Source organism: Hyperolius riggenbachi, chromosome 5 (assembly GCF_040937935.1).
Source record: "Hyperolius riggenbachi isolate aHypRig1 chromosome 5, aHypRig1.pri, whole genome shotgun sequence".
In the NCBI taxonomy this organism is placed as follows: Eukaryota; Metazoa; Chordata; class Amphibia; order Anura; family Hyperoliidae; genus Hyperolius; species Hyperolius riggenbachi.
In genome coordinates, this window is record NC_090650.1 from 146352469 (window position 1) to 146371197 (window position 18729).

Sequence of the window (18729 nt, forward strand, 5' to 3'; positions counted from 1 at the left end):
GTTGTTTTTGACCTCTTCAGGGGACAGCAGAGTGGCATGGCTGTCCCCAGTACAGCGCTGCCATACATCGCACTATACATTGTAAATAGGCAGTGGTTTCGCCATCTAACAGTCTAATAGCGGTGATCGATCCATCATTCAAGCGGGGATGTGCATGATCCCCTGCAAAACACCACCCCAGGATTGGCTAATTTTACCCCTTCCATGTAGTATGAAGGCCAACAGATTTTGAATATTTACGCCTGGTTCACACTTTCAATTAGCCAATTATTGACCAATTTTACCACCTCCATGTAGTATGAGTGTTTACCTACACAATCTGTTCATAGTATCTGTTAACCCATTGGATTGAACACAGGTTAGTAAGTGTTCACCACGCATTGAAGTAGAACAGTGGTGGCGAACCTATGGCACGCGTAAATCCTATGAAAAGCCGGCGCTGGTATAACATTTTTACCGCCATGTCTTCTGCCAGTAAAATAGTTTCTTAGCTGAGCGACCCGACCTGGACACATCTCACTCCTCTCTTCTTTGATTAGCTGGCCAGGCACTGCCAGCCAATCACCAGAGTGGTTCACATTCTATTTTTCCTGTGCGGCTGCTGAGGACTCTGGGGAAGAAGGAGGAGCCAAGTCAGCTGACTGAGGAAGTCTGAGCTGGCCTCCCCTAAGCAGCGTGCATGTGAATTGTCCTGCATCATAGCCTGCCTGTCTGCCGCTCAGGCTCAGCTCACAGTGACAGGATTCACAGGTATTTCAAATCTGAATGGAGAAGATTTCAGCAGCCAGGGGAAAAACAGACAGAGGAGAGAGTGACTGGAATCCGCAAACGGGAGAGGTGCCTGAGCCATGCAGCCCAACCCCCCTCCAGACCAGGCAGTTCGTGGGGAAGAGAGAGGCCCAGCCCAGCTGATTTTTTAACAGCGCTTTGTGTTGGTGGGAGCAAGTAGAGGCTCATCAGCTGAAGTAGATACACACACACTCAATCTCTCTAACACTCTCTCTCTCACACACTCTCTCTCTCACACACACACTCATTCACTCTCTCTCTCACACTCACTCACTCTCCTACACTCACTCACTCTCTCTTACTCTCCCTCTCTCACTCACTCTCCCTCTCTCACACTTACTCTCCCTTTCTTACACTCACTCTCTCTCTCCCACACACTCACTCTCTCTCACTCTTCCTCTCACTCTCTCACTCACTCTCCCTTTCTCACACTCTCTCTCTTACACACTCACTCTCACTCACTCACTCTCTCACACACTCACTCTCTCTCACACACACACACACACTCACTCTCTCACACACACACTCACTCTCTCTCACTCTCCCTATCTATCTCACACTCACTCTCCCTTTCTCATACTCACTCTTCCTTTCTCACTCACTCTCTCCCTCACACTCTCTCTCTCTCTCTCCCACTCACACACTCTCTCCCACTCACACACACTCTCCCACTCACACACACTCTCTCTCCCACTCTCACACACACTCTCTCCCACTCACACACACTCTCTCCCACTCACACACTCTCCCACTCACACACTCTCTCTCACACTCACTTTCTCTGTTTTTACTTAACTAAAACCACCGTATCCAGTATAAATTGTTGTGTTGGCACTCTGTGACAAATAAGTGCATATTGTGTCGCATTTTGGGCACTCGGCCGCTAAAAGGTTCGCCATCACTGAAGTAGAATATTAACAGCTTTGACATCTATGGAGCATGTTAAGATTCTTATAGTTACTAGAATGCTTTTGCTAGTCCACAGCACCTAATCTGAGTGTTTGGAACGCTGATTATAACTGTTATGCATATCAGTTGTTTCACAATTAATTTATGGCGGGGTTCTCCATCTGCAGAAATTCTGCATTTTTCATAATGCTCTTTGAGAGGTACCGTAACTTATTCACTTAACTTATTTTAGTGCTGCTAGCTGTAAGCCTGTTTGCACTACTAAATTTATACCAGTATTTAATATGATTAGAGGTACGACCACAGCTTATGTTTTGGATAAAGAACCATATGCAACATCAGCTAGACTAAGGGCTCCCTGCACACTGCAAATCCAATTTGAAATTCCGATTTGCGATTCAGATTTTCCCTGGATGCTATCAAAAAAGAAATGCAGAGAAAACACAGCATGCAGTACCAATTAAAAATCAGAAATCGGAATTGCATGTGAAAATCGGTTAAAAATCGAAATCGCATGTAGTGTGCAGGGAGCCTTAAAGCGCTTGTGCAATGATTCCCTATGAGAGTGTTCACATCTGAGTGGTTCGATACCGATCTGCTCGCCCAAGCACTGCCTGTACCATTTTTGAGGTGATTTGCCTATAAAGGCAGGTATAGGGAAATCGCGATACACTTCAAAAAGCGCTTGGTATAGCGATTTCCTCAGCGCTTATAAGAATAAATACATTGTATTTATTTTCTGGGTCAAAGAGTTCACTTCCTGACTTGAGTCAGGAAGTGAAAAAACAAATCGCTCTGCAAAAGCGCTTTGAAAAGCGATTTACACAAAATCGCAAAGTGCAGGTAAGCGCCGGGAGAGGAAAAAAAATCACAGAAGAAATTGAAAATCTCTGGTGTCACCGAGTTTGATTTTAGATGTGAACAAAGCCTAACAGCAGGAGTCTACAAAGCCAGCATTTCTACTTTGATCAGCATGGTCTGAAAGCCAGCATTTCTACTTTGTTCTAAGATTCCTCACACCTTTAAAGCTACTATCCCAGAAAAAATCATGTAATGTGTTATGTAAAGACTGTTTTGTAGGTATGTTTGTAAGAAAGCTTGATCTTAGTCTGCTGTCTGACTTGCATTCATAATTATCTTTGGTACTGTGAGGCTTTCTGAGCATTTTGAAAAAGCATAATTAATTAATTAACATTGTGCACTATGTATGCTCTAATTTTCCTTGCACGATTTGTAATAAATTTTCCCTAGTGACCTTCTGTGTTGGGTGCATACCCTGAAACAGGTGAGAGAATTTCATATGAATATATAACTACTTACAGCACTGCAGATGTTGCAAAGTAAGAATAATGAGACATCTTCTACAACATAAAACTATGTCCAATCAAAGCGTTTTTGTTTTCAATTCGGATGTAACTTGGCTTAGAAAAATGAGGTCATGTACTGAAATAAAGCAAAGGATGGTTATCAATACATCTATATTTCCAGTATGTTAGAAGGCAGTCTTTTTTCTAGGTGGGCCACACTATGAGTCAGTGAGACGCTTTAGTAATGTTATAATGACATTATATACCTCTAGCAGTTCAAGAATTATTGCTGCCACAAACTGCATGGAAAGAGTATTTTCTTGATTTATGTTTTCCTTGATTTTGTTTTAGCCATTTTTGTGTTTACCATGTGTAGTATAGGAACAGATACAACTTGCATTCAGTCCTTTTCACAATAGGTACCGTATGTGCAGAAATGTAAAAGAATCTCAATAGGTTAACTCTCTGACTTTTTATCATGATATTAATCTGTGTACATGTAATAGGAACTAACTTAGTGACACAAAAATTACACAGTATTGGGAAGTGAACTACCTGTAGCAATTAGTTTTCTTAGGGTTAGGCACCACCGGGGAGGTCTTAGGGTTAGGCACCACCAAGAGGGCCTCATAGGTTTAGGCACTACCAGGGAAGGGTTCTGTGTTAGAGTAGGGTTAGGTTTAGCTATAGTAAAATATTGGTAAATATTACCGATACAGTATTCTTTTATGGAAATTCAGTAGTAGAATATCGCTAATTTTAGTGAGATTCTACTAGCTGCAAACCCTGTGCCCTTTTTTTCAGGCACCTTTTTGATGTATGTGTTTTATAGTATTCTTTGATTACATAAAGTTTTGTTTTCCTAATAAGGATGAGAAAGGATTGAGAATGTATCCTCCTGCTCATTCACTGGCTAATGTTACTGATTGATAAGCTTGCTGTTGTCAAGAACGTTGTTCATAACTTTAACTTCACTCTACCAGGTGAGAGTCTAGGGGTTCCCTTTAATCTTAGAAAACAGACTTCTGTTAGTTCAGTAGCAACAGTATTCATTTAAACAGACCAGAGAGAGGGTTAATGACATAAGGTTTTAAATAAGTAAGAGGTATCTTACCTCAATGGAATCTATGAACAGTTCCTCAGAAACCAGAGAAACATATTAATACACACTTAAGTCTAGTAATAAAGCCATGGCTTTGTCAGCTAAACAGGTGAATCAGAAATGTCACATCTATAATATGTTCATAAGGTTTTCAATTAATGAAGTTAATCCTGGTGAATTCTACTTAGCACCCTGAAAACAGTAAAAGGTAATAATGGGTTAAAGCAGATCTAAACCCAGGACTCCCTCTCTGCTGTAAAAGATAAGCAACAGCATAATGACCATTACAGACAAATATTTTCTTTTTACAGCCCACAGAACTCCAACTAAGATTCTGCAGAGTGGTTACTTCCCCGTTTCATGGGAGCACAGAAATGGTTAACGTATAGCCTGTCTGAATAGCACAAACCTTTGCACAGATCAGACAGAGCTGACAGCTCAAATTACAGTGGCTCATTACTAGCAGATAAAGAATAATTAGACTGACTGTTATCTATAAATACACACAGGGTGGGTTTCTCTGTGTTTTCCTTCTGCCCTGTGGAAAAGTTTAGGACTTCTTTAACAGTTTTTCCAGAATGCAACATAGGTTAGTTATGTTTAGTCTCTGCACAAAGAAAGAAGCATCCATTTGCAATATCAATTTCCTCTGAAGAATTATGATGCAAAATCCTAAGCAAAAATTCAGAAAATTGCATTTAGGCGATCGATACAGAACAGATCCACATCTGTGTCTGCTTGTTGTCCTCTAAGCCCATGTCATAATTGGTAATCTTTAAAAGCTATGTGTGCATGATGGCAGATATGTTTTTGTGGGGTATTTGTCACTTGCAGTAGTGGAATAAGTTGAGTAGCATATGTCCTTGTATTATACTTGCCAAATCTGTTCACAGGGCAGGCATGTTTAGTAAACTGGCTAATGGGTACAGACATTTGTCTGTCTAGCTAGATGTCTATTAGGTGTGTGTGTGTGTGTGTGTGTGTGTGTGTGTGTGTGTGTGTGCAGCATATACAGTAGAGTCATGGTTATCCAGAACTCACAAATATAATTTTCATTTATTTTAATTTTTATTACATTATTTGCTATTATTATGTATTAATTACTTTATTTTATTGATTGTATTATGCAGCATAATTACTGTGCACTACTGTATTCTTTTGACATTTTTTATGTCAGTTTGGCTTCTTCTTTTTGCTGGTCTATGAATATTATTAAAACACCCTTTCTCCCTTTTCTCCACTTATCCTCAGACATCTAAATCACTGCACTAATGTCAAGCTGTTTTCAGCATGTTCCTGTTTACGTATACATTTTTGGTTGTTTGAATTTTTACACTTCTCTATATTCCTTTATTAAGGTTGATATCATTGCTGTGTTGGGAGGACTTGGGGGACGCTTTGACCAGATTATGGCTTCAGTGGAAACACTCTATCATGCTGTCAAAATCACCTCCATCCCAGTAATAGTGATTCAGGATTCTTCTCTTATCTATCTTCTGCAGCCTGTAAGTACAAAACTGTCAGCTCTCCTGACAGCCATTACTAGAAGTTTATTTGACGTACAAGTGAATATGTCAGGGTTTGGTATGACATTTATATCTTATTCCTGTCTCAAATGAATCATTAACTATTTTTTACTCAATAAGCGTTCAAGAGTCTTGTGATAAAATTTTAATGTAATTAAATGAGGTGCGTAAAAAGTGCTGATGGAATTGTTTATAAATATAGTTGTATAAAGGGAAGCATTTAAATATTCATTAATCAAAGTTATATGCAGACTACCATGTAGTGAAATGGTTATCTGGTGGACTGGAGGTCAAGTTCTAAAAATGTTCAGAGATCAAATGAGAGAAGATCTTTAACAGCTTAGATTTTCATAAAATGACTATGCCATACATTTACTCCCTCACCCCCCACTACCTCTTGCCAGAGATTACTTACACTACATCAGCAAAAGCAATTCAATGGTGAATACTTATGCACTCTGTAGACAGTTAATTTCCAAATTTGCTGAAGTATTAGATCATGAAATCCATTAATTACTTCCTAGGTGCACCAAATCGCACCACTGAATATTCAGTCAGATACTAGCGGGAATGTGATCTAATATTGAGCATGCTACCACCACCACTAACTCTGAACTATTTGATGTAGTTTGAAACTATGCAGCCGGTCGATATCCAATCAATGAAATGCATGAAGATCGATTGAGCCTTAATTTTTCATAATGGAGAAAGCCCCAGCTATGTATAAAACTTTCATGTACCTTCATCTCAGGTACACTTTAAGGGAGGCCGAGGTGATGGAAAGATAAAGAGAGATCATCACAGGGCAAGGGAGATATGTTTGCAAAGATTGCATTCGTTAGCTTATCCTTAGTACATATGATGCAGTTTTTCATCATATTAGCAGTCGATTTGATTATTTCCGACAGGTCCAATCTGATTCCTGATTGTTTTTCTGATCTATTTAGTATAGTGTTCTTGGCCCTCTGCTGTTCTCAAATTACACTGCCTCCATCGGCAAAGGTATCTCCTGTCTGGGCTTCAACTATCACTTATATGCAGATAACACCCAGATTTACCTCCACACCGCGGACCTCTCCACCACCACCACCATGGAGAAGGTATCCTCATGCCTCTCAGCTATCTCCTGGAGGTCTGCCAGGGTCCTAAAGTTAAACCTGGAGTAAACAGAACTCCTAATCGTCCCACCTCATGCAGTCTCTCCCCCCCATGGACATCTATGCCACTGTCAACAGCACAATCATCTTCCCAACCACACAAGGCCGCTGTCTGGGAGTTACCCTGGACTCTCAGCCCCCTCCTTCACCCCCAACATTGAAAATATTGCTAGGCCTGCAACTTCTATTTACGCAACATCTCCAAGATCCAGCATTTCCTGACCCCAGACACTGCCAAACTCCTTGCCCCTGCCCTCAACATCTCCTGCCTGGATTACTGAAACACCCTTCTTTCAGGCCTTCCTCAGAACCGTATCGCCCCCCCCCCCCCCCTACAATCCATCATGAACGCAGCAGCCATACTAATCTACTCCTCCCGCCACTCTGTCTCCATGACTCCCCTATGCAAATCCCTTCACTGGCTTCCAATTCACTTTAGAATCTGCTTCAAGATCCTGCTCAACCTACATCTCTAACCTGGTCAGCAGATACACTCCTGGCCGCCCACTTTGCTGCCCCAAAAACCTCCTTCTAGCCACCCCACGCATCTCGCACTCCCATGCATGACTACAGGACTTCACTAGAGCTGGCCCCATCCTGTGGAACTTTCTCCCACTGCCCATCAGGCTTGCCCCCTCCTTCAACAGCTTCAAGAAAACACTCAAAACTCACCTCTTCAAAGAGGCCTAACACCCTTGACGCTGGCCTGAATCTTTCTGCCAAGAATCTTTCGATGCACCCCCCTCCTTTTGTATCACCACCCCCTCTCTCTAGATTGTAAGCCGTTGACAGGGCTCTCTCCCCTTGTGTATCATACTTGATTTTACACTCTATATGTGAACTTTGATTATTAGCACTACCACTCCAGTGTATGATCTAGCATTGTATTGAGCTGTGTATTTTATTGCTTACTAGCTGATGATCCGGCGTTGCCCGGGTATGTATTTGGCTCATGTTGGCTTCATCCACTTTTCCTAACCTTAACAAACAAACACTCAATGACCAAGTTTGTGAGCTTTGGGGTCTTTGGCATCAATATTTTGTATATTCCCATAGAAATCAAACAAATCAGATAGGCTGTTTGTGGCTCAGCCCCTCTCCAGCATTTGAACCCCAGTCAACCAATGACCAACTGTATCAGGTTTAAGACATCTGCTATTAACAGTGTAAAAATAGTAGCAATTTAAATAAATTCCCCTTGAAAATCAACAACTGAATTTTGATTGGCTATTATAGACTCCACCCACTTCCCTGAATATGAATTAGTCACCCAGTGATCATCTGGGCAAAGTTTGAGAACCCTGCCATTAAAAATGTAAGAATGGCTGCAGTTTATGTTTTCCCAGTAAAACATTTTGGGTGGCTCCGCCCACTTTATTGCAACCTGGACACGCAGTCACTCAATGACCAATTTTGTGAGGTTTGGGGTCCTTGATATCAATAATTTTGTATTTTCCCAGTGAAATGAAACAAATCTGGCTGTGGCTCTGCCCCCTTTTCTGAATTTGAACCCCAGTGACCCAATGACCAACTGTACCAGGTTTAAGGCTTGTGCCATTAACAGTGCAAGTATGGCAGCATATTCAATATCCCCCTTGAAAAACAACAGGTGAATTTTGATTAGCTTTTTTAGGCTCAACCCACTTTTCTGAATATTAATCCCAGTCACCCAGTGACCAACTGTGCAAAGTTAGAGAATGCTGCCATTAACAGTGAAGAAGGGCTGCAGTTTACATTTTCCCAGGGAAATCTGTTTTTGACTCCACCAACTTTTTGCAATCTTGACACACAATTACCAAGTTTTGGGCTTTCGGGTTCCTGGCATCAAAATGGTGTGAATGGAAGCATTTTATCCAGCAAATAAATCTGATTGGCTGTTTGTGGCACTGCCCCTTTAGTGAATTTGAACCCCAGTCACTTAATGACTGACTGTAGCATGTTTGAGGCCTCTGCCATTAACAGTGAAAGAATGGCAGCAGTTTCAATATTCCCCTTGAAAATCAATAGGTGAATTTTGATTGGCTGTTGTAGGCTCCACCCACTTTTCTGAATATTAATCCCAGTCACCCAGTGACCAACTGTGTCAAGTTTGAGAACCCTGCAATTAACAGTGTAAAAATGGCTGCAGTTTATATTTCCCATGTAAAAAGTTAGTTGTTTTTGGCTCCGCTATTTCTAACCTTGATATACAGTCACTCAATGACCAAGTTTATGAGCTGTGGGGTCTTTGGCATCAATAAGTTGCAATTTTCAATTAAAATTAAACAAATCTGATTGGCTGTTTGTGGCCCGCCCCCTTTTCAGAATTTAAACCCCAGTTTCCCAGTGACTGACTGTACCAGATTTGAGGCCTCTGCCATTAAGAGTGTATGATGGGCAGCAATGTAAATAATCCCCTTGAAAATCAATCCCATTCACACAGTGACCAACTGTGCCAAGTTTGAGAACACTGCCATTAACAGTGTAAGAATAGTTGCAGTTTATATTTTCTCATGTAAAAAAGGTGGTTGTTGGCGCTGCCCACTTTTTCTAACCTTGACATACCATCACTCAATTACCAAGTTTATGAGCTTTGGGGTCCTTGGTATCAATAATTTATATATTCCCATTGAAATTAAACAAATCTGATTGGCTGTGGCTCCGCCCCCTTTCTGAATTTGAACTCCAGTTACCCAGTGACCAACTGTACCAGGTTTGAGGCACCTGCTATTAACAGTGTAAGAATGGCAGCAATGTAAATATTCCCCTTGAAAATCAACAGGTGAATTTGATTGGCTGTTGTAGGCTCCACCCATTTTCCTGAATTTTAATTCCAGTCACCCAGTGACCAACTGTGCAAAATTTGACAACCCTACCTTTAACAGTGTAAGAATGGCTGCAGTTTATATTTTCCTATTGAAATTTGTTTTTGGCTCCGCCCACTTTTTTGTAACCTTGACACACAGTCACTCAATGACCAAGTTTGTGAGCTTTTAGGTTCCTGGCATCCAAAATGTGTGAATGGAAGCACCAAGGAAATCTGATTGGCTGTTTGTGGCCCCACCACTTTAATGAATTTGGACCCCAGTCACCCAATGACCGACTGTAGCAAGTTTGAAGCCTCTGCTATTAACAGTGTAAGAATGGCAGCAGTTTAAATATTCCCCTTAAGAATTAATAGGTGAATTTTAATTGGCTGTTGTAGGCTCCACCCACTTTCCTGAATCTCAATCTCATTCACCCAGTGACCAAGTGTGCCAAGTTTGAGAACTCTGCGATCAACAGTCTACAAATGGCTGTAGTTTACATTTCCCATCAAAAAAGGATAGCTGAAACTTGATTGGCTGTTTTATGTGGTTTATGTTTATGTTTATGTTTTGATTGGCGTGTATTTAGCCCTTGGGGGTCTGTACACGCCCCTTGATGGTTTATAAGCCAGTTGCAGCCTGTGACCGCTGTCATTTTTGTTTGTCTGTCTTGAAGAAATGTGTATACCATTGTATGATATGTCGCACCAGGTAAGTTATGCTTTTAATGTTAGGTTAGTGGTTAGGTCTTCCCCGAGGGGGCACGTCAACGCCGGAGGAAAGTCTAGTAGGAAATGATTTGTGCACACATTATTTGCTGAAGCTAATGCCCTGCATTGCTGTACCTGTTTGAATGCATGTTGTGTAATATGGTCCATTGGAGCTCTGCACTTCTTTGCAGCTAAATCAAATCAGGTGCAGCCTTCTGTATTTGGAAGCGCTGCCTACACCCTTTTCTCTATGTAAATAATAATAATAGTAGTGATCAGAAAATCGATCAGAAAAATGATCGGGAATCAGATCGGACCTGTCGGAAATAATCAATTCGACCGGGTGTACTAAGCATTACACAACAGGATAAAAAGAGCTGATATTGCTGATAACATATGAGTAGCCTTTTCTTTTGTACTTTTCTTTTATTCCCAAATACATTGCAGAGGTACTTTAATTTTTAGATTTTTCATTTGTCAAAAGTCAGTACAAAAAGTCAAAAGTCAAGTCAAGTCAGTCAAAAGTCAGTACAGTGAAACCTTTGTTAATTTGTTCCGGAGACATGCTTGTGATCCAAAGCACTCTTATATCAAAGCAGTTTTTCGCATAAAGATTAATGGAAACTAAGATCAATTGTTCTGCCATCTAAAAACATTTAGGGAAAAACAATTAATACAAAGAACTGTACCGTATAAAGAAAAAATGTAAAAAAAAGACTTTCACTATAACGAACCCCAAACTTTTTTTGTGTGTGGCTTTTGACAAGGAACTTATCCAATGACATTTGCTTTTACCTACTTATGGGGATTTCACAGAAATGTGACATCATACAGCCCCTGCGCTCAGATTAAGTATAATTCTGCAGAGTCAAAGGGAGAAGAACCACCGTCTGAGTTGTGATGTGCATATAAGTTTTTTTACATGTATATCAAGACTTTGCTTATTTATAAAGTCATAATTTTATATTTATATATATTATTTGCTTAGCCTTGCAAACCACTCTTAAACCAAGTTACTTGCAATCCAAGGTTTTACTTTACTTGAGTTTTATGTAACTGTACTTTTTAGTGATCAAGTTTTGTACTATCTACTCTTTCAGCGTTTGCTTTATGTGCTTGTTTTCAGGGTTTACACCAAACTCAGTAAAGTAAATGCAGTAGTCATGTACTGTATAGTATTAGATATGTGAAGTTGTCCTTACTTGCCTTGGGAAGGTAATAGGAAGGTGATAAGAACTGAACTTCCTGTTTTATAGCCTTTTCTTAACATAAACCCTATACATTCTTACATCTATGACTCTTTTGTTACAAGCATTTACTTTAACTGAACAAACTGACTCTTAATGTAAATATATGAACACCAGGTGGCCATAATGGCAAAACGTTGTTGTTTCTTTGCAAAAGAGCCTAAAGAGAAACTCCAACCAAGAATTGAACTTTATCCCAATCAGTAGCTGATACCCCCTTTTACATGAGAAATAGAATGATTTTCACAAACAGACCATCAGGGGGTGCTGTGTGACTAATTTTGTGCTGAAACCCCTCCTACAAGAGGCTCTGAATACCGCGGTACTCCTGGCAAACTGCCACAATGTAACAATGTTCACAGACAGGAAATGGCTGTTTACAGCTGTCTAACAGCTAGAAACAGCTAAATAACCTGCCCATAGTAACAATGTCACCATGTAATAAATGTCAGAATGTGAATCTGGAAGAGGAAAGATTTTACAATGAGCAAACACTGACTAAATCATTTATACATAATTATTGTAAAAATGAAGCACTTTTTTTATTACATTATTTTCACTGGAGTTCCTCTTCAAGCAAAGGACAGCTATTGCAAAATTTAAAACACATGTGTACACATACATGTAAAGGTGCTCACTAATGATACAATCTTTTTTGTGCAAACTTATTAAATCTTTGTAGTAATGGGATAAACTGAGTGAATATAATGATTGGTATCTTAGGTAGTCCGTGTGTCAGTGCTTTTTTGCACTGCCTATGTGCACGGAGGGACGCTGCCTAGAGCTGGGTGGGGAATGATGCGCGGCAGAGGAGGAAGGGTCCTGAAGGGTGTGTGATATATGTGCGCAAATAATTTTAAAAGAGGGAGACTAGTGCGGGGGATTGGGGGGCGCCGCCACAGCCTAGCGCCGTTTTTAAACGGGCATTAGGCCTAGTATTACATAGAAATCATTACATTGTACAAAAGATTATATTATTAGTAAGGATCTCTAGAAGTACATTTTTCTCAAATTAACCACTTAATCCTAACTGGACGACTAAGGTGTACGAGACTACGAGCCGCTCTGGTCTATCTGTACACAAATACAAGTATACTAGTCCAGTGTTTCTGTGGCGGGTGCGAGCACATGCCGCTCATTCTCAATGGCTTTTATGCTGCGCATTTTGGGAAGGGGAACCGACATTCCCTGATCCAATTGCAGTGCCCGGAATGATTGGGCATGACCCTGATCATAATAATAAAAGTGAAGTGACCTTAGTAAAAACAAAGCAATACAATACAATACATAAATAGTTGCCTTAGGGACTAAGCTTTTTTAATATGTATGTCATGAAGGTATATACTCTTATGTTAACACATAAGGGTGTGTATGTATTGATAAAAAAAAAAAGACACCTTTATTTCAAAACTATATATAGGGGCAAAATGTAAATGTTGTGATAGCCGGGACTAACGAGCAAATATAATTTGTTCTTTTTATGTATAGTAGCATTGCTTATTTTAAAACTATAGGGGATGGAATTTGAGAAATTGTGTATTTTTTATTGTTTTTCTTATATTTCCCTATAAAATACATAGAAAATAAAGTAATTGCTGAAAACAAGTATCACCTCCAAAAAGCCTAATTTGTGGCAAAAAAACAAGAAATAGATGATTTTCATATAATCAGTAGTGATAAAGTTATTGGTGAATAAATGGGAAGAGCGCTGACAGGGGGAAATTGCTTCCATCCTTGATGTGAATACACCCGAAGGCTGAAGTGGTTAAAATGCATGGTGAATTACTTTTCTCCTATGTTGCTGTCACATAAGGTGGATTAGTCCAAAACATGTCAGATCTGTCAGATTATTACTACCTACTGTAAGCAACAGGAACACAGAAGAAAGTACTTTATTTTGCTTTCAAATCTGGGAGGAGTGTACTTCTTACAAATATATGTACACCTGTATTTAAAATTTTACATAAATATAAGGGCTGCAGCACACAACAGTCAAAACAGCGACAGGGGTTCTTGGGGATCTCCAGTGTTGCGTGCATGCTTTGCATATAAATGCATCAAATTTGGTTTGGGATCCACAAGTGAGACTTAACTGCACTCAAATGACCGGGTGTAAGAGCGTGCCAACGTATTCACCCGTGTAAAATTCGGTTTGTGCTCACCCCTGCATTATTTATTCATTAGCCCGTGAGCTTGCATAACTATGCCCACCTCTAGCTCAGTCAGAGCATATAAATGAGCAGATTGCACATATTCAGAGAGTTAATTCGGTAGCTAGTTGAAAGGTGAGGTGTTTTTAATTTCCTTTTTTTACCCATTTAGTTGTCTCTTGGGCTTTTGGAATAGTTTCAATTAGAAAGCTAAAAAAAAATAATAATAAAAACAGCATTTTTTGCATTGTTAGCGTAGAACTCACCAGATTGGGAACACTTTGGTGCAGTTGGCGAGTTTAAGCGCTATAAAGAGTGACTAAAATCCCCTGTCGCTGTTTTTCCTGTTGTGTGCTGCTGCCCCTTGTATTCATGTATTTCTCATGGAGATTGGGGATCTCCAGTGCTGCATACATGCTTTGCATAGAATCACATAAAATTTGGTATGTGCTGCTCACCTCTTGCATTATTTAAAATTTTATATATTTTTTTTTAGCCAAGAAAGTATCATGTTAAAAAACATCAGGCAACTTAAAAAAAAAGATCTACTTCCTTGGGGTGTCCTCTAGCCCCCGGAAGCTTATGTGTCCCTCGTCACATCTCCACTCCAAGCTGGTCTCCCAGGGTCCCCTTCATAGTATCCGCTGACCTGGCCAGCTGCACCGCTTGTTTTTGCGTTCCCGAAGCTGGGAGCATTCTGTGCAGTCACACTTCTCATGTGAAGTGGCCGCTGACCTAACCAGGTCGGCAGCTGCTACAGAGGGGACCCCGGAAGACCAGCTTGGGCCGAGCTGCGGCAAGGGACGCATAGGCTTCCAAGGTCAGGAGGAATCCCCAGGCAAGTAGATCGTTTTTTGCTTTTTTAAGTTGCCTGAAGTTTCCTTTAAAGAGAACCCGAGGTGGGTTCTAAGAACGCTATTAGCACACAGAGGCTGGGTCTGCATATAATACCCAGCCTCTGTTGTTATACATTTCCCCCCACAGACCCCCTGTGCTCTGCTTGCCCCCCATAAATCATACGCCGAGCTGTCGACACACAGCGTGTCGCAGCCGGCTGTTTACTTTTGGAAGTGTCACTCTTGCCGCTCCCCCGCCTCCTCCATAGTGCCGCTCTCCACCCGTGTCCCTTCCCTCCCCGCTGATTGGAGGGGAGGGGAACTGTATAGCAACAGAGGCTGGGTATTATATGCAGATCCAGCCTCTGTGTGCTAATAGCGTTCTTGGAACCCACCTCGGGTTCTTTTTAAAATTTATATGATAAATATTGCATTAGATAGACAGTATTTTTGTGATAATTTCCTTTTTAACTGTTATGTCTCTCAAAGGCCATGAAAAATAGAAAGAGCTGTGAGTCATATTTGTGAACTGATTGTGACTTTTGATTAGATTTGTAAGTAATTAAATAAAATACATTTTCATGTACGTACGGTAATTGCAAAAATTGTGAAACAAAGTTTGTAAAAACTATTTTTTACCATTACTCAGCACTCATCCATAAAATGCATCTGGAAATGGAAATCTCTTAAAAATGAAGAATATCTTCCATTTAGAGTACTTAATTTATTTCATGGAAGCTTAGTTTTGTAAACTCACTCTGAAGACATAGCAACTGAAATGTAAATATTTTTTGTGAGCAGTGAACTAGAATGTATACAGATTAAACTGCTATGGCATGGAAACGCACTGACATATTTTGATATGGGAAAAGCTCACTGTTGAAATGCTCGAGCACAGAATGTAAAACCACAGATAATGTAATTCTTAAAAAAATAAAGGCTAACATGGCTAATTAATAGAGAGTGTGCTTATAATAGAAACAAGTGTACTTAATAAAGCCTAAGGTACTCACCCTTTGGATGAAAACCGAAAAGAGACTAGTGGAACAAACATGGACATTCGCCAAACATAGAAATTCCTTTATCCACCCAGTTTCAGCACCAAAATAGGGCTAAAGCAGCAAAACAACAGTTAATACTTTTAAGAATTAGTCTCACAATAAGGGTTATGATACCATCCTTTAGTTGTGATGGCTCACCTCCAGATACAGGAAAAAGATGACTAACATGCTTATGGAGCAGTAATTTACAGCCAGGCTCTGGACTTGCATGCAAAATGCACAGCAAAGAGCTGTGGGTGCTGCACAAAGAACACGATCATAATACAATTTGTGTGAATACTGACATCCATTTTTTTAAAAGAGGTTGTCTTACGATCCATAACACTAGGAGAAATCTGCAAAAAAAAAAAAAAAAAAAGGGGGGGGGGGGGTGACAAATCTAAGGCCATGGCTCTAAATTGATAGTTCACAGTTTGGTCCATGAGCACTGCTGCTCCTCTAGTACTTAGATGATAAAAGCAGCAATTGTATAGTGCAATCGCTCACATTTCTGTTATCCTCGTTCATATGGTGCAGAAATCGCTGTCAGTTATCTCTGGGTAAACTCTACTGTCAGAGCCACCAGCAGGAGCTCAACCTAAATTCAGCCTGTGCTCCTCTCTACTCACCTTTCCTCTGCCCCCTTGTGTCCTCCTCTGTGCCCTTTGTGTCCTGGTATCCTCCTCTGCTCCCAATGCACAGTTAAAAGCAGCAACAACCTGATCCATCGATCAGAGATCTCTCCTCTTACTGATCTCCTAGTGGTGTTGGTTGCATGTAATGACGCGAGCAGCAGAAGCCGGCACTAGGGGAACAGTGAGGGGGAGAGGGAGAAAAAGTGTGTCCTATAGTCTGAAAAATATGGTAAGTTCTACAGGTAGTATACTGGAGTTAGGTAGTGCATATTTGGTGGATCCTGTATCCATAATTAAATGCAACTCCAGTCAAAAGTTGTTATTGTTTTTTTGTTGTTGTTTTTTGGGGGGTGAGGGGTTTGTAGGGTTTATTTATAGGTTTGTAAAAAATCCACAAAGCATTTAACCTTATAACCTCGTTAACATGACATGACTTAGTAAGGCCACCAACCCCAACCATGATATATACATTTAATCTATTTAAAGGTTAAAGGAATTTGGAATTTCTTCAAAGGGACATAACTTACAAAAATACCTGGTCCTGGTACTTCAGAGCAAGCCAATTTGATGCTGGTGTTGGTTTAAAGGGTACCAGAGCTGAGCACATTAGGAGAAACGGGGGGGGGGGGGTGCTGGGGGAACAGGCATGTACGGGGAACTGTCCTGACGGCCACTGCTCCCCCATTCTCCTCTGTCCCAACTTTGTGGTCAAACAACTCTGGCGACCCGGGGAAGAGGCTGCCAGGTGGCATTTAGCTACGAAAGGGTACAGAGGAGAACAGGGGGAGCGGAGGCCATCAGGACGGCTCCCCGTGCATTCCTACTTCCCCTGAATCTACACCCTGGCAGGAATAAGCAGCCATAAATGTAGATTTCAATTACTGCGGTCCTTAAGCGATTAATCAGCTATATTGTAATAAATCATTAGTACCTGGCTAAGGAGCCTTGTCACCAGCTCCTTTCCGCATAGATTTCATCTGTTCTTTGCAGATGAATTTAATATGTGCTTTACCTCTTGCAGCATAAAATATGGCAACAAGATGGCGCTGCAAAGGCAGCCACGGCCCCAGGGCTCCGGCCTCTTCTTCTCTTTACTATCACTTTACTAAGATTTTTACTCCCTAATCCCCCCCTAATCTAAAGGGGAGGATGCGGGGATGCCGTGGGAGACAATCGGAGACGTACTGATCCAGGCACAGAGCTCCTGGGTCTGAGCTGCGAGCCTCCAGCTGATCATGCGATCAGCTGTTCAGGCCCTTGTGCTCTCCCATCAGCTGGCTGCTCCTCACGCTGCCGCTCTGTCTGGGAGGAACGGAGACCCACAGAGGTGCAGCCACAACTCTGCTGCCGGGGCAGCAAGCCAGCCAGAGACATCAGCTGGCTGCTCCTCACGCTGCCGCTCTGTCTGGGAGGAACGGAGACCCACAGAGGTGCAGCCACACTCTGCTGCCGGGGCAGCAAGCCAGCCAGCCAGAGACATGTGGATGCTCTGCCGCGATCGAGGGACTCGTAGGCTGCCTGACCCACACTACGGCTCCGGAGCAACCAGACGCCGCCGGAGACATGCGACTGCCTGCCGCCATCTGAGGACTTGGAGCTCCTTATCAAGAGGACGCTACACTGCCGCTGCCAGGTGCCATCGCTACAACTGCCACTGCCAGGCACCATCGCTGGGACATGCGGACCGCTCCACCGCCACGGCCCAGAGGGGATTGGTGCACCACTGATGGACTGTTTTTGAGATGAGTCGGTCAGTGGTGGGGAAGGAAGGCACTGGGGATCTGCACATGGTGTGAGGTGTGATTGCACCAGCAGCTGAGCGGCCGCCGCCACCCATGTGGAGGGACCATAGGCCCAAGCACTGCTCTACTTCGCCCTGCCCCCGATCCACCACCGCAGCTGCCAGGAAGCCACTCGGGCACATGCAGGACTCCTCCACATCTGTCCAGGCCACAGGGGATATCTCATCAATCCCTGGTGGCACATCACTGCTGCCCTACCCAGGTGAGCCTGATATCCTCGCTGTGCCCCCATCTCTGTCTCCTGGAGGGATTAGCCATTGACTTACTGGGCTCCTAGTGGCCAGGCCACTCGGCTGCCAGTCCCTCCTCCACCAGTTCAGCCACCAGCTCCATCGGCCTCTGCGGCCACGGGCTCTTTTTTGCTCCCTGAAGCACCGGGTCCCCTCTGCCTGCAACCACCATCGGACTGATTGGGACTGTTTGTTGGACTGTACCCAGGCGTGATCTCAATCGGCAGCCCTAAGGGACTCTCTGCCTCTGTCTCTCACCTCTTGCTTTGGTTCTCTCTTTCTTTCCTCATTCTCTCTTAGCTATCTCTTCTTGCTCTCTCTTTCTCTATCCACTCTTTTCCAGGACACACTGCGGGGCATCTGGAACTGCTGCAGAGCTGTGCGAGCGCCGTCGGTAGTCGGCAGGCTGCTCCCCTCACATAGCACTCTAGACTTCCCCACGCGTCCTTCACCATAGTTATGTGCCGTATGTACACATAGGTATACGTTTACTTTGTACTATA

General features: G+C 42.1%; 1 protein-coding gene across 6 annotated transcripts in view; it reads left to right on the forward strand.

Annotated features, from left to right (window-relative positions):
• Positions 1-18729, forward strand: part of TPK1 (thiamin pyrophosphokinase 1) — a 763520-nt gene that overhangs the window by 385865 nt on the left and 358926 nt on the right. For all 6 annotated transcript variants that reach the window (XM_068234504.1, XM_068234503.1, XM_068234506.1 and 3 more), the window contains one exon: positions 5466-5612. In XM_068234504.1, the coding sequence (XP_068090605.1) occupies positions 5466-5612 (147 nt within the window). The remainder of the gene's footprint in view (positions 1-5465; positions 5613-18729) is intronic.